At 49.9% G+C, this 16718-nt stretch overlaps 1 protein-coding gene across 3 annotated transcripts in view; it reads left to right on the top strand.

The window, feature by feature from the left end:
* The window catches only part of SNX29 (sorting nexin 29), a 476823-nt gene that overhangs the window by 46725 nt on the left and 413380 nt on the right, over positions 1-16718 (top strand). For all 3 annotated transcript variants that reach the window (XM_045993249.1, XM_045993250.1, XM_045993251.1), the window contains exon 5: positions 15196-15376. In XM_045993249.1, the coding sequence (XP_045849205.1) occupies positions 15196-15376 (181 nt within the window). The remainder of the gene's footprint in view (positions 1-15195; positions 15377-16718) is intronic.

Here is a 16718-nt window from a genome sequence, read left to right as displayed (position 1 = left end):
GAAATTACGCTGCAGTCGATAATACCGAGTCTGCCAGGGCGGGGCTGCGGTTGGTCATCTGGGGTGAGGGTTGCCTGCATGGCTGAGTTCGGAAACTGGTGCCCCTGTACGGTGTCCACATTTATAAATTACGATATTTCCTGTTGAAATATGGATTTCTAGCTTTTGTTCACCTTGAGGATCTGTGGCTCTGAGCCCACGTTTCCTGCTCGCTGTGGCTGGAACCCACCGCCCTATGCAGAGGGGCCCCGTGCTGTTACGCTCGGTAACTCTCCCTCCAGCCCCTGACAGCTTAGACGAGCGCTGTTGTCATTTTTGTTCCACTGTTGTTCTTCCCATTGTTCTCATGTGAAATTTAGCAGTTTTCAAGTACAAGTACCTCTCAGATGATGAGCCTTTGAAGTCAGTTTCCGGAGTGCGGAAATGGTTATCATTTTTGTCCAGTTTTATAGTCGCTTTCTGGGGGGACGATCTGTTAACTTCCTCCTTGGCTATATAGCCAGGAGTCCCTTGTTTTTGCTTCTGTTTGTTTTTTGCTTTCGTCTTGATTTTGAATTCATCCTTGTCTTTGGCATGTGCCTGATAGTGGAGACCGAGTGCCGTGCGTGAAGAGTTGCGTGAAGCTTGCGATGATTTATCCTTCTTCAGAGGGGAGTCACTCCTGCCGCTCAGGCAGGTAGGGTAGAGGAAGGTCAGTTTACTCCCGTCCAGGATGGACCCTTTCACGCCTGGGCTCCGGCATTTGCGAGGGCTGACGTATTTCTGCTTTTGCCTTATTGCCAGGACGTGGTAATTTGGGGTTTCCCAAGCATATTCGTTTCTTAGAGCCGCCATGACAGATTTACACACCCTCGGTGGCTTAAGAAATTGGCGGCAGGGAGAAATTGATCCTCTCACATTTCTAAAGGCCAGGAGTCCAAAATCTAGGCGTTGGCAGAGCTGATTCCTTCTGGATGCTTGAGGGAGAAAGCCTTCCCAGCATCCGGTGGTTGTCAGCCGTCCTTGGTCCTTGCTTGTGGTTGCTTCCCACCAGTCTGGGCCTCGGTATTCTCATGGCCTCTTCCCTCTGGGCCTCTGTCTTCATGTCCTCTCTTCAGGAGAACAACAGCCCTGCTGGATTTCGGCCCGCCCTCCTCCAGTAGTCGCTCAGCTTAACTAATTACATCTGCAACGAGCCTTTTTCCAAATAAAATCACACTCTGTGGTTTCAGAGGGACATGAATTTTCGGGGGACGCTTCAATCCAGCACACCCTGGATCCCTGAGCCGTTAACCAGTTTCCGTCCTCCTCTGCTGGTTCTGAGCTCACATTTTTCCCTTCTCTCATGGGAATTCAGAAAGCCCTGCTTCACTTCTCATCAGACAAACTCTGTAGCTGGAAGAAGCCTCGAGGGCCAAGTAAGGCTCTGAATGTAGGACTTCTGTCTGAGGGCTTGCCTTCTCTTGGGGATCTGGGTTCTTTGTTACTTGCCTTTGTAGTGCTCCCAAGTCCCCAGCTTTATTTTAATAACCGTTTAAATAACTGCCCAGCTTTTCCCCTTGTTTTTGCGGGAGAGGTTGTCTGATCTGGATTCATCTTCCAAAGCTGAACACGGCCCTTCAAAGCCACACTCTGTGTGCTTTTTTCCTCTTGCTGCACCGCTGCCTGCGTGTATGTGGCCCTGTCCGTGGCTTGTCTGGAGATCAGGTGGCAGGTGTTCCTTCCGTGAAAGGTAGCCTGGGGAAGGGAGCTTACAGGCGGGGTTCCTCCAGTTCTGGGAGGTTTTTAGCCGGTGCCTGCGTCCATCCCCCATTCCCGAGCTGGCTTGTTTGTCTGTTTGGTGTTTTTTGTTTTGTCTTTGTTTTCGCCTTAGCATTTGGGTTTCATATGTTTGTTTGTTGGTTGGTTTATGTGTTTTTGGCTTGGGGAGTTTTGACCCAGACATCTCTGAGTTAGGGAACGTTGGTAGCGTGGATGTGATTACAAACAGGCCACAAGCTCAGCTTCGTCAGCGGGCTTGGGAAGCGGTGTCCCTCCCCAGCTGAGATCCCCTTGAATCGGTGGTGCTGACAGCTGGGGTACGCAGGACCCAGAGAGGCTTGGGATGACGTTATGCAGTGTGTCTCCTCTGGGATTCAAGCGCCAGAAGCGAGAGTCTGCTGTGTCCTGGGGTGCTGGATTTATCTCCGCAGGTGATTGGTTTGGTGGTGGTGAGATGGGAGTCTGCATTTCCAGAGTCTGGACCTGCCGTCTGTGTAACTCTCTCTTCCAGTTACGTAGGTTTGCATGAATAATTACAACAGGAATTGGTCATTCCTTACCCAGCAGCTCTGTCCCTTCTTTCTTGCTAATGGAATTCTGATTTTGTTCGGATGTTGAGTCGCCAGGAGCTTGAGGCTTAAAGCTCGCTCCAGGAGGGGTGAGTCTAGATCAGATCAGGCCAGCCATAATAATTGTCAGCCTGCCAGTAGTTGCTTTCAGAATAGACACGAGACAAAATTCTGACCAAAGGGAAGGGAGAAGTCTGCTTCTTTTGTATTTTATTTTATGGTGTTGGGTTGTTTGCGTGTGACTGTGATGTTTGGAGCTGTGGCAATGATCGGTGACTGTGAAGAAGGACAGGTCTGAGGACAAAAGCCACTACAGCAAGGATGGCAGCTCAGAAAGGTAGAAAGTACCTTGGTAGTGGCACTGAGCTCCTGAATTAACCACGGCTAGACCTGCCCTACCTCTGGACTGAATGTTGTGTGGGGACAGTAAATTTCCTAATGTTGGAAGTCATTTTGAGTTAGAGCTCTGCTTACAAGCCTCCTAAAACAACCTAACTTAAACAACAGAGAAAAGCAAGACAACTTTAATAGAAGTCAAAGGCCTGTGCTCCAGAAATGAGAGGACAGTCGTGACTAGCATGTTAATCTTGGATGTTTTCTGCTCCTTTTTGATAATTTGGCTGACCACAGGCCTGGCTTCTCTGTTTGCTGATGACTCACACCGAGCAGCTCCCGTGAGCCAGGGCCTTTGTTAGACCCTCTGTTCGTTGTTCCGTTTTATTTCTGAAGTGACTATGTGTCGGGAATGACAGTGTCCCCATTTTACAGATGAAGAAAATAAGGCTCAAAGAAATGAAATACTCTTCCTAATGCTCCAGACCTAGTAATCCTGACAGAGCCAGGGTTTTGACTTTGGTCTCCATGATTGTGACTCAGAAGCTCTTCCTTTTTTAGTCATGATGGCACGTTGTTTCCAGGAAGAGGGCTCTTTGGGAGACCATGACCCACCGCCTCCCAACCCCGCCAGTTTGAATTCATGAGTAAATGAAGCAGCAAGTATTTTTTTTAAATGATATTATTTATTTATTTATTTGAGAGAAAGAGAGAGCATGAGAAGAGGGAGGGTCAGAGAGAGAAGCAGACTCCCCACCAAGCAGGGAGTTCAGTCCTGGGACTCCAGGATCATGGCCTGAGCTGAAGGCAGTCGCTTAACCAGCTGAGCCACCCAGGCGCCCAGCAGCAAGTATTTTGAGTTACGATCACCTAGAGCAGAGGTCAGCAAACCATGTCCTGCCACCTGTTTTTATAAAGTTTTATTGGAAGGCAGCCACGCACATTCATCTCCGTACTACGACGGTGGCTTTCAGGCAGTTGTGACTGAGACCATTTTTCTTTTAAAGTCTGAAGTATCTAATATTTGGCCCTTTAGAGAAGAAGTTTTCTACTCCCTGTCTTCGAGAACAAAGGACAGGGGATCCCACTTTACCTTATCACACCAGGCTCCCTTGTCCGTTGCCTGCCTGCGTCAGGCGATGATAAGCTTTGGGACTGCAGGGCACCATGTCCGTTTTACTTCCTCTTGACTCTCCCGCTCCTAGCATAGTGTCTGGAAATACATCAGTACTTCAGTAGAAGTACATTGATATTTCATGATTTCAGTTGGCCCAGTATTGTATTTCATGATTCCTGAGGTATATTATACCAGGGTCACTGCAGAGTGCTACAAAGGAAGTGATTAAGTTTGGAGGAAAAGAGCAGAGATTGATTTTTAAATTTACTAAAGATGAATTAAAAGTGACGGAAAGCTACATAAGCCTGGCTTGGAATTGGAGGGTTTTGCAGATGTTGGATGCCCAAAGCAGTCAGTACAGAATGCAGTGTGGAAAAACGAATGATTTTTCTTCCTGCTGGAGAAAGGAGAGAGAACCACTGCAGCCAGTGCCCGTCCTCGTCTGTTGGGGGCTGCCCTAACATGATGCCACGGACTGAGGAGCTTCTAAACAGCAGCCGTTTGTCAGGTTTCTGGAGACTGGGAAGTCCAAGGTCAAGGCGCCAGCGTGGTTGAGTGAGGACCCCCTTTCCTGGTCCGTAACCCGTGCCTTCTCACTGTTCCTCACGCTGTAGAAGGGGACAAGGGATCCCGCTGCAGCCGCTTTCTGAAGGACACTGATGCAATTCCACGAAGATCCCACCTTCAGGACCTAAGCGCCCTCCGGAAGTCCCCGCCTCCTCACACCATCATCTTTAGGGGTCAGGATTTTAACATAGGAATTTTGAAGGGGCACGTTCAGAGCGTAACAGTGCCATTTCATGGGAAAACCTCGTAATTGGATGTTCTTGCTAACGACTCATGGATCGTCGAGCGGTGATGTGTGGGCAGTCCATTACAAGGTCATAGGCTGCTTCAGAACGGACCAGAGACACACCTGCTGTTACCGAGCTCTCTGTCCTGTAAAAGTTAAGTCTGTTCGGCAGCCCTTGGCACCAAGGACCCTCTGACGTTGAAACACTGTTTCCCCATCTCTTCTGCGGGCCACAGCCTCCCGCCATACTTGCTGGTACTTTGGTGATCCTTCTTATGTATCATTTCCACGCCCCGAATAGAACTGTCATTCATCTTCAGATTCTTCTGTTGCCTCTCGCTTCTACACACACACCTGCTGTCTGGGTTCTTTGGTAAAAATTGCTCTCCCTGTGTTGATTACTCGAAGTTCTGCCTGCAGCCCACATCACTCCCTGGGGCCCTTTCTCTGAACGTGTCTCTATCCAGATGTACCACAAGCTCCTCACAAAGACTGAATCCTCTTCTCCACCCCCGTTCTGCTCCTGTGGTCCTTGCTTTGTGAATGGCTCTGTCTTTCACCCGGTTTTCCTGGACAGCCCTCGGGCTTCCTCGCAGCCTCCTTGTCCTTCCCCTCTGCCCCGTTTTGTCCTTTTGCCTTCCATCTCCATCCTCCCCAACCCACTCTGCACATTATGCCTGTGGGGGGCTCTTCCATGATCAGCCTGTTCCCTGCCCCCTACTTAAAGCTCTGTCCTGGCTCTCTGTAGAGCTGGGATAGGGGACGCCCTCCTTGACATGGCTTTCACGGTCTGTCCCCTCACAGCTTTGTCGGTCTCTGCTTTTCCTCTAAACCCTACCCCACACTGAGGGCTAACAGGCAGCTGGCTGGCAAGACATTGCAACACTTCTGTCCAGTTGATAAATAAATCATGACCCGAGTCCTCTGAGTTCCCCTCTGGCCACAGCCCCTGCCTGGGGAACTCCTGGGACCTCTTCATAAGTCAGCAACTAAAGCGTTAATGCTAGATGCTCTCGGGGAGAAGGTCTTCAGTACCTCTATTTTGTCACTGCTCAGGGACCAGGTTAGGTGGCTAAGCCCTCAGTGTTGAACGGCGTGCCTGGTTTGTAGAATCCTGAAGCTGTCAGGTCTGGAAGTGCTCTTTGTTCTTACCCTTCCGCTGCCCTCCTTCCTCCCCAGCCCTCGCTCATACACTAACTGCTCAAACGTCTGTTCTCTCTCTTTAAAATTGTGGCAAAGTACACCTAACATATAAATGACCGTTTGAACCATTTTAAGAGCACACATGAGGCGACTATCCCCACTATGCGTCTCTAGAACATTTTCATTTCCCCATGTTGAAAGTCCATCCGCATTGAACACTGACTCCCCGTTCTCCCTCCCCCAGCCCCAGGCACCTGCCGTTCTGCTTTCGATCTCCATGGTTTGTCTTGTTTAAGTACGTCGTACAGGTCAGGCTTACTTACACGCCACATACCTGAGGCTTAGTTCCTTTACTGCAGTGTCTTCAGGGTTCATGGATTTGTCGTATGTCAGTTTCCTTCTTTTTTAAGGCTGAATAGTAGTCCATCGTCTGTCCACACACCGCTTTGTTTATTTCCTCCTCTGTGGATGGACACCTGGGGTGCCTCTAGTTATTAGTTGGCCACGAACATGGCCATACTGCCACAGACACGGGTGTGCACATAACGGTTCGAAATCCTGCTTTCAGTTCTTCTGGGTAAGTGCCCAGAAGTGGCCTTGCTGCATCAGATGGCAGTGGTACGTTTCACTTTCTGAAGACCCGCCACACGGTTTTCTGTGGCGGCTGCGCCATTGTCCGTCCCCACCAGCAGCGCACAGGGCCCCTGGTTCTCCATATCCTTGCCAACACTTGTTTTCATGTGTTTCTTTTTTTTTTTTTCTAAAGATTTTATTTATTTATTTGTTAGAGAGAGACAGAGAGAGAGACAGAGAGAGAAAGATCACAAGTAGGCAGAGAGGTAGGCAGAGGCAGAGGGAGAAGCAGGCTCCCCGCCGAGCAAGGAGCCCGATATGGGACTCGATGCCAGGACACTGGGATCATGACCTGAGCCGAAGGCAGCCGCTTAACCAACTGAGCCACCCAGGCGTCCCTCATGTATTTCTTTTTTGAGACTAGCCATTCAAATGGGTGTGAAGTGGTAGCTCGTTGTGGTTTTGATCTCTTGTCTCTTGAAATTTCAGATTTCCCTCCAAAAGTTGTTCACGAGCTCCTCACATGGTTCAGCTGTCCTGTGCTCCTCCTCTAGGTGTCTCCTTTCTGCCCACCCTCCCCCACCCCTCAATCGTCCCGAGTCCTTCTCTCATCAAAATGATTTATGGCACTTCCTGCTTTCTCAACTGTCTCTCTCGATGGTCAAGGCCTAGGACTATTCTTGGTCTTCTCGGTAGCTCCAGTGCATGGCAAGGTGCCTGGCCGCCAAAAAGGACATTCAGAATGATGACTCCAGGACCCAGACTTGAGGACTTGCTGTTCCTGGTCCCGGGAAGCCAGACCCCACCCTCTGCTGTCTGTCTTCTTACAGTCAGCTGAGAGCAGGTGGTATTAATATGCATCCAGCTATAAAATTAGAGAGACTGACTTCCTTGATTCTCAGTGGGGATTTTTGAAAACAGTTGATTGCATTTAACTCAAAACCGAATTTATATTTTGCTTCATTGGGTCACTTTGGGTAACAACTTCATTTCTGTAGAAAAGTATTTTTGGAGGAAGCTTTGTGTGCCAGGAGAAGACCGGGCCCATCCTTTTGCTGGTGAGGGGAAGTCCGCTCCCCCACCCTGCCATCCCGGTTCGGCTTTCAGTTCCCTCTTTGTGTTTCTCTGTTGTATTCATGAACTTGCAAATGAGCTAGTCCTGGTACAAGAGACCTTGGAAGGATGTCGGTGTAAGATCCAAAGAAAAGACTGAGCTCTGCCCAGGGGTGGTGATCAGAATGTTGAACAGCCGGTTGGGGGACTGCTGGCTTTAGGGAGAGAGCCAGAGCCACAGCTATCCCCCTCGGTCTAGGTGTTAACCTGTGAGTTCCTAGATTATGGGGATGTCTGCAGGGCCCTGGGTAGGGTCCTTGACTGCTGGGGTGCCCGAGTGCTTGGGCCAGTGGCTACTTACGAAGGGACAGGAAACTGTCCCAGTGTTTTAGATTCTCATAGAGCCAACCTCTTGCCTCTTGGCCAAGGGTGACCTCTGGCTATTTTAAAGGTGTTTGATCCCAAGGTCTAGTAAATTAAAACTAGTAAATTTGGCCTCAAAGTTGTCAGTTTTTTTTCATAATGGTCTGGCTTTTTGGATTCGTGGGTCTTTTGCTTTGTTCGCGTCAGCCTGAAAATGACTCGTCAGCAGAGGATGGGGTACATCCCTAAAAAGAAACCAGACACAAGCTTCTGAAGTCCTTCTTTTGGCACTAGAGAAGGTTCCCGCTTTGTAATAAAGGCGGGCTGAGGACTCTTTTAGACCAGGGGTGAATGCCAGGTGTACTCTGCTGAGTTGTTAGAGCTCAGGACTCCAACTTGAGGTGCTCACAGGGGCCAGGCAGACGACAGAAACGAGCGAGGCAGGCCTGTGGAAGGCCCCTGGGTTGGTGGAGACTGTGAGTCACCTGGCTGCTTCAGGGCAGGCTGGGAAGCATCTGGGGGTTCAGGAAGAAGAGAGATTTTGATGAACAGTGGGGTGGGGGTTCACTCTTTTGCGCAGAGTGGTGAGAGATCGTCTTTGTGGGACTTTTGAATAGAGACCTCAGAGAAGGAGGGAAGTAGCCATACGGTCACCTGGGGAAGGAATCCTGTTCTGTTCAGTGGGTGGAAAAGCTTAGAGTCACTTGCCTCTTTTCTCAAATTTATTCTCTGTCCTTCCCTGCAGACTGTTTCCCAGGCTCCCTTGCCCACTGTCTTCCTGCTTGGCCGGAGGGAGGTGGTGATGAGTTTTGAAGGGGGGAGGCGGAGGGAGGCTGGAGCCTTTCCTCCCAGCTCCAGCGGCATGTCTAGCAGTGCGTGCTCCCTCTGTGGTCTGTGGGCGTCCTGTGTGGCCCGCAGGTCAAGCCTCGGTCTTCTTGTTTTACTGTCCTCCTTGGTGCTTCTGCCACAGTCTGGCTGTTGCCTGTCAGGTCTGCATTTAGGAGCGGAATTGCTGGATCCTATGCTAATTCTCTGTTTACCTTTTTGAGGAACCACTGAACTGTTGTCAACAGTGACCGCACCATTTTACATTGATCCTTTTTTTTTTTTTTAAAGTAGGATGGAATTGCCTTTATTTCTCTGCAACTGAAACGAACTCTGCTATTAAATCCCCTTTCAGGGATCTCTCACAGGCTTGAACAGCACCTTTTCCTTCTGTTCCTCTGGCTTCAGGGAAGGGTGACTTTCTGACACTGGTCATCTCTGGGTGGTCTCATTATCTCCTGTTTGGCTTTGTAGCTCTTCCTAAGTCTTTGTAACAGATGCCCCGTGTTCAGTTCCTCAGTGCACTGCCTGGTGTGGTTTCTGTTCAGGGCTGGGCAGGTGGAGCGTGCTTGGCGTGTTGGAGCAGCATCAGGGAGATCAGCGAGGCTGGCGCAGGGCGAGTGAGGCGGAGAGCCGGTCGGGGTTAGAAGGCCACCGATGGGCAGCGAGTGGCGGTGTATCTTCCTCGGCTGCCTTTGTTTTCCTGCTCTCCACCCACCTCTACCAAGATGATTGGCACTGTTCTGTGGAGTCAGCAGGGACATTTCGTTTTTAGATTTAAACAGACTGGACTCTTCAGAGGTCACCCAGTATCTCGGATTATTGTCCATTTATTCATTCTTTAAAAATGTACCAAGTTCTGAATTGTAAACTTTAAAATGGTGGATTTTATGTTAGGCCAAGTTTACCACAATTGAAAAATGAACCTGGAAGTGCCTCACTGGCAAGCATAAGTGGTTTTTCTTTTTTCCTAACTGAAAGGGAATTTATTTATTTATTTATTAAAAAATTTTTAAAAAAAGATTTTATTTATTTGACAGACAGAGATCACAAGCAGGCAGAGAGGCAGGCAGAGAGAGAGGAGGAAGCAGCCTCCCTGCTGAGCAGAGAGCCCAATGTGGGGCTCAATCCCAGCACCCGGGGATCATGACCTGAGCCAAAGGTAGAGGCTTAACCCACTAAGCCACCCAGGCGCCCCTGAAAGGGATTTTTTTTTTTTAATATTTTATGTATTTGACAGAGAGAAATCACAACTAGGCAGAGAGGCAGGCAGAGAGAGAGGAGGAAGCAGGCTCCCCACAGAGCAGAGAGCCTGATGTGGGGCTCAATCCCAGGACCCTGGGATCATGACCTGAGCCGAAGGCAGAGGCTTTAACCCACTGAGCCACCCAGGCGCCCCCCCCGAAAGGGAATTTAATAGTTGAGTTAATTTTAATTGCAGAGAAATAAAGGCAAAAAAAAAAAAAAAAGTATTGATGTAAAATGGCATAACCAGCATTGACAAGAGTTTGGTGGTTCCTCAAAAAGGTAAATCTATAATTCCTATACAATCCAGCAATTCTGCTCCTAAATACTGACCTAAAAGAACTGAAAGCAGGGAGTCAAACACACTTGGATATGAACGTTCTAGAAGCATTATTCATAAGAGCTAAAAGAGAAAAACCCAAATATCTGTTGACAGATAAGTGGATGAACAAAATGTGGTATATGCACATAGTAGGACCGTATTGAGCCACAGACACAATGAAATACTGGTAAATACTAGGACAGGGGTGACCCTTGAAAACATTCTGTTAAGTGGGAATAGCGAGACACAAAAGATCCTATGTTGTACAATTCGACTTACATCTAGTACCACCAAAAGTGGAATAGAGGCCTGTGGGGGCTGAGGTGGGAGGGGAGAATGGGGGAGTTACCATTTCCCGGGTATGGAGTTTCTGTTTGGGATGATGGAAGAGTTCTGGACACGGGTGGTGGTGATGGTCGCACAACCTCGTGAATGTACTTACTGCTATTGAATTATGCACCGAAAAACGGTTAGAGCAGTACATTTTATTATGTCTCTTTTACCACAAGTTTTAGAAAGCAAAAAAAAAAAAAAAAAAAAAAGTCAAGATTACAGACTTTTTACAAGTCTTTATTATGTGATATTTAAACCACACTTCCTGTCCTCTGGTTTCGAGAGGCAGTCCTGTGGCTGGTTGGGAGATGGCTGGGGGACGAGGTTACAGCCCTTTCTCGGGAACTCTGCTTTGCTAATCTGTTTGTGTCTTGTAGTCAGGCTCATCCAGATTTGGAAGTGACTGGGACTTGGGGGCACTTGTCCTCCCCTGTGTCTGAGGCTGGAATAGGGGACCACTTGGTGGCCTTTTGTTCCTGGAATTGCTGATAGCCTGTATGGGTGATTCTGTTAGTTTTTTACTTAAAATCCATTCCCCGTTTCTTCTTTGGCTTAAAAGAACCTTGATTTTGCTCGGGGCCTCGGATGTCCTCTAGGTAATGGATCGTGAGTGATTAAGCCAGTCTTGACATTCTCTATCTCTATTCCTCTTGGTTTTCTGGGATGACTTACCCTTGCCTGAAAAAAGGGGTAACAGAGCTGGTTTTATCTTGTCCTGTTTCTTCTCTGATTGTGGCTGTGGTGCCCAGGGTGGTGGCAGTCCTCTGGGACAGGGGTGAAGGTCAAGAGGTTGGAGATTCTGCCCGTGACAGTGCCTTTGAGCCAGCTATCTACCTCCAGACTAAGTCCATGAGAAAAAGAAGCCTTTCTTTGTTTACAAGGAAGGAGCCTAGCTCCTTGTAGTTGGGTTTTCTGTTTTCTCATTGAGCAGTTTTGTTTTTATTTCTTCCTGAGGATGCATTTGCCACTTGTGCGCCCGTCGGCACTTCCCGGTGCCGGGGGTGTTGCCGCTCCTCTGAAATGATTGTCGGGTGGCAGAGGAACGCACCCTATCTCACTGCGTCAGGCTTCTGGTCGCAGGTGACAGCAAGTCACTTCGAAAACAACGGGCACTTCCTAACTCAAGGAACTAAGAAGACTGGAGGGTGAACAGGATTCAGGGGCTCAGCATCCCCCGCATCGGTCTCTGTGTCTCCGCCCTGCCTCTGTCTGGGTGGGTGTCCTGTTCAGGTGGGCGTGCTGTACAGGAAAGGGAGGAAAAGGGCCCCGGTGGCTCCGGGCTTACACGTTTATCTGAGCTCCTACTTCTAGAACAGTGGACGGCAAGCTGCCTCCTTAAGGGATCAGATAGAAATATTTGGGCTCTGTGGGCCATGGGTGTCTGTAACAGCTTCCCAGCGATGACTTTGTAGCGGGAAGGCAGCCACAGGCAGTGTGTCTGCAAATGGCCGTGAGTCCTCCGATAAAACTTCACTTACAAAGACAAGTTGTGGGCCAGGTTTGGCCCTTAGACCATTGTTTGCCGACTTTAGTTCTCGAGGGAGCCAAGGTCTCCCCTTCAGTGGTTCAGGTAGAAGTTGCGGGAAGAACCCTGTGGTCCGGGGCAGGGACCAGGCTGAGACCAGTGAGTCTCTCAATGCAGCCACGGAATTTATGGGAGCACCAAGAAACTCAGCAATCAAGAGACCTAACGTTTTCATGCAATATTTTTAAAAAGTAAAAATTAATACAGAAACACAGCTGGTGATGCTCAAAGTAACAAACAGGGTCAGGGGAAGGGTAGGGCGAGTGAGGTGGGTTGCCGCACACCCCCTTCTCGGCCCGGTGATGGTCCAGAGTTTGATGGTGCTGAAGGCAGCTTCACAGGGAACCAGATGGAATGCGGTTCTCCTAGGAAGGAGGGACGCAGCTACTGGAAGAAGGGGGAAGGTACTGTTTGCCCGCTGTGCTGCCTTGGCGCGAAGCACTTTACCACGGATGTCTTCTCATTTCCTCCCCCTCATCACAAACATCAAAAGGAGATACTGCAGGGGCGCCTGGGTGGCTCAGTGGGTTAAAGCCGCTGCCTTCAGCTCAGGTCATGATCCCAGGGTCCTGGGATCGAGCCCCGCATCAGGCTCTCTGCTCAGCGGGGAGCCTGCTTCCCTTCCTCTCTCTCTACCTGCCTCTCTGCCTGCTTGTGATCTCTGTCAAATAAATAAATAAATAAATCTTAAAAAAAAAAAAAGGAGATACTGTAATCCCCATTTCACAGATGAGGAAAATGAAGGACAAAATAAGTTGCCCAAGGGCACACAGCACCTGCACTAGAACTCGGGTCACGGTTTTTGTCCTCCAGAGTGTGTCCGCATCTGTTATGGCCGAGGCCTGTTAGAAACTTCGCCAGAAGGCCTGTGGTGTTAGTCCCCCTCTGTGAACAGGTGCCCCCAGAGTTGGCTGGCCTCAACAGCCCCTTCACGGCTCTCGTTCGTGTGGGCAGATGGCGTTCGGGCGTCCGGAGAACCAGAAGCCCTCACCCTCTTCTGGAATGAGCCCCGGTTTCATAGCAGTAAGAGATCAGTTTATTGCCCCAAATTAAATTACGGACACTGCGAGTGTTAAGTGGCAGGTGAGCTGCACTTGAAATAGACCCCATTAATGCTGGCAGTGGAAGTGGAGGCCTGCTGGGATAATTCTTATCATCGCCGGCATCGCTTTGGCAGGCTGTAGCGGGACTCTGTGGCACTAAGCAATTTGCGAAATTGAAAGGTGAAAACACACGTTAAGTGTTTCGTGTGCATTCAAGGTCAGAGGGAGGTCACCCTGGTTCTCCAGAAAGACCCGACGCAGGTGAGAGTCACCTGCTTTGAGTCACGATGGAGATACAGGTGGTTGTTCGGCATGTTTTGAAACAAAGCCCCCGTCCTGGTTTCTGAGAGAAGCACTGAGTGGAAAAAAGGCTATTATGCATTTGTGTGGTCTGGGCTGATCTCCTGGGCCTGGGAGGGGGATTCGTGTGGCATTTCGGGATTGAGACAGAAGGTTGTCTCGAGTGAGCTGCCTTGCTGGCTTTCCCAGTCATTCCTGAGCTGTAGATTCAGAGCCACCGCAGAGGCTGGCTGGATCCGCAGACGCACGCATGCACGCATCCAGTTGCTGTTCCCAGGGAAAGGAGAAGAGGAAACAGCACAGCCGCTCTCGTGCGAGACGGTGGTCAGTAAGCTGATGGCGGCCGGTCATCATGGCCTGGCCTTCGTGCTCAGGCTCTGCTTCCCATTTCTCCAGTCACCCCAGTATCTCAGGGTGGTTCTGTACTTCGGGGCTCATTTGGAGGGAGAGGAATCTGGAGCGTAGCGTGGCTGCCAGGGTCATTCTCTGGACTGGTCTCTTCACCGTTGCCCAGCCCACTGCATTGGAAGCTTCGTTACGGACCCACCCTTGCTCTCTGCCTGGTAGCCCCCAGCTTCGCCCAGTCTGTGGCCCCCATTAAGAATGCAGTCCATGCTAACTGAGCTGAACTGAATTATTCGAGTGAATTTACTAACCAGGTATCTACTTTATGGAGATGTGTGTGTTTCCATTCTTTTAGAAGGAAGGTTGAAGGGTCTGTGAGCCGGTATAGCTTCTAGATTTGAATCCCCATCTGGCAGCAAAGACTTAGCAGTGTCTCCCTTGGGTTATTGAGCAGTTGTGGACATGATCATATTGAAGAGGGTAGATCCCTCCGTCCCCGCACAGGCTGTCCCAGTTAGTGCTTTGCAGTCAGGCAGCTCCCAGGTCCCATGCTGCCCTGCTGCTTACTAACCTCCGGTCACTGGGTGCAGTCACCCTCCTTGGCCAGGCCTCGGCCCTGGTCTTTGATACGGAGCTGGCCTTGGTGCTTATGAGGACTGCGGTCTGAGGTCAATTCTTGAGGGCAGGGGCGGATTTGTGGCTAGTGCTCCGGCCACAGTAGCGGGGCCTGCTGGTGGTGCTGGTGTTGCCGGTGATCGTTGGCAGCATGGGAAAGGTTTGATGAGCATATGTGAAGAAAATGGGTCGCAAGGTGAGGTACATACTAGAATGAAAATTATGAAGAATATCTCTGTGCATGTGGATGAAAAAGGTGGGATGTGAGGAGATCCAATAAACTACCTTGTGGATAAAAAGAAACTTTTTTAGCTTTCCCTTCAAGGCTTAAATCTGTTCCTATTCTCAGGCATATGGACATCTTTTCTAAGGAACTAGAAATGAGGACAGTTATGGACAAGGAGGTTCAAAGCAGTATGTAGGGAAAGTTGGCAATACATCGTATTCCCAGAGGTAGAGAAATGGTTAAAATGTGCTTCATTGGGAGGCCATCAAAAGTCATGTTTTCAAACAACTTTACTTTTTTAGAAATTTTTCAAAAGATTTTTTTTTTTTTTTTTTTAATCTGAGATAGAGCGAGAATGAGAGGGAGGGAGCACGAGTGGAGGGGAGGAGCAGAGGGAGAGGGAGAAGCAGGCTCCCCGCTGAGCAGGGAGCCCATCGCAGGGCTCAATCCCAGGACCCTGAAATCATGACTGGAGCCGAAGGCAGATGCTTAAAAGACTGAGCCACCCAGGTGCCCCCGTGTTCTCAAAGATCTTTAAATGTTACAGGGAAACGTTCCTGATCTAGACAAGTAAAGAAAAAACCCGGATGCAAAATTACACTCTTTGCTATCTTTCTTTTCTGTGCTAAAGAAGTAACTTTTTTATGCTCCTGAAAAATGCCTCGGGACTGTCACTGTGCAACGATGTGCATCCCAGGCCAAGAGCCACCGTGCCCGTCCCTCTCTCCGCAGAGCCCGTGTTCTGGTTCTACGTGAAGGAAGTCCTCAGCAAGCATGAGCTGCCACGCTTCTACTCCCTGCGCCACATCGCGTCGGACGTGGGCCGCGGCCGGGCCTGGCTGCGCTGTGCCCTCAACGAGCACTCGCTGGAGCGTTACCTGCACATGCTCCTGGCCGACCGCGGCAGGCTCAGGTACCGGGGTGGGCTTCCAGGGGGAGGCTCAGCCGACGGGCTAGAATCGCAGCGTCTGAGCGCCTGTGCCTGTATCCCGGTCTCCTTGTTGGGGGCTCGCGGGTTCCCCTCTCACAGTCCCAGCGTGGTCGGCTGTGCTGGGGGCACGGATGGTTCAAGAATGAGCGAGGAAATGAATGCTCGTAAAGGGCTCAGCGTGGCGCCTCCACACGGCGAGTTCTCCCTAAGTGCTTGTGATCGAGGTGTGGGCTGTGGGGAGCGTTGCGTCCCAGGGTACAGCCTGCTCTCACTTGCTGGAATTTTAGTTTGGCCTCCTTTCAGACCCAGTTTCTTTCTCGGTAGAAACTGGGTGTTTGGAGCTCAGTTTCGTGTCTGTCTTAACTTTGTGCTGGGTTCTTTACGATTCCTTCTGTGTTTTTGAGGTTAATTCAGCCCCAAACTGACTGAAAGAAATAGGGAAGCTTTGCGCTGCGGAGTGAAGTCAATTATTATTTAAAAAACAACAACAACAAACTGTTTTATGACGTTTCCCTTTTTTTCTTGATCGTGAACATACAGCTCACCCTATCGGTTAGTGTAGGTCAGTTTATGCTGCTGCAACAAACAGTGTAAAACCCTCTGTGGCTCGAGACAGCCACCTTTTTCTTCTTCCTCCTGTTACGAGTCTATCACGGATGAGTCGGGGTTTCCCGTCTCAGGGTCCCAGGCTCCGTCTTGACAGATGCTGCCATGATTGCCAAGGTAGGAAGAGGGACGCGCTTGAACTGAGCACTGGCTTTTGAAGCGTCTGCCCAGAGAGATCCTTCACTTCCACCCACATCTCACTGGCCGCGAGTCACGTGGCCGCAGCCTAGCTCTGCAAGGTGGGGGCGTGTGGCTGCTGTCGCCTAGCGGTGGGGGGAGGGCGCTGAATATGTATCAGCCGTGGTACTGCCAGCCACGTTCTTTCAGAAGCGCGTGACAGTGCTGTCATTTCCCTGTATTCATGATGTTGGCAGGGACTCTGTCTCTGTCCGTGGCTCTTACTGCCCGAGAGTAGTGGACGAGACGTGTCGCTTTGTGTCACCCGATGGTGCAAAGGGACAGTGATCAGTCCTGTGCTGGTTCCTTGAGTAGCTTCCACATTAGCAGTGCCCAGATCCTCAACAGTGAGGATTTAATTTCAGCGAATTAATTTAATTTAATCAGTAAGCTGGCATTTCATTCGTGCTGTGATGCAGTCTCATGATTTTACATGCTGCTCTGCATTCCCTGGTTTGTCTCCTCTTCTGTTTTTTGTGCTGCTCGTGGTCACCTGTCTACCAGCAGCTTGTTAGGTGTTCTGGATTGTGCGTGAGGATTC

Source organism: Meles meles, chromosome 21 (assembly GCF_922984935.1).
Source record: "Meles meles chromosome 21, mMelMel3.1 paternal haplotype, whole genome shotgun sequence".
Taxonomy (NCBI): Eukaryota; Metazoa; Chordata; class Mammalia; order Carnivora; family Mustelidae; genus Meles; species Meles meles.
This window is presented reverse-complemented; position numbering and strand designations above follow the sequence as displayed.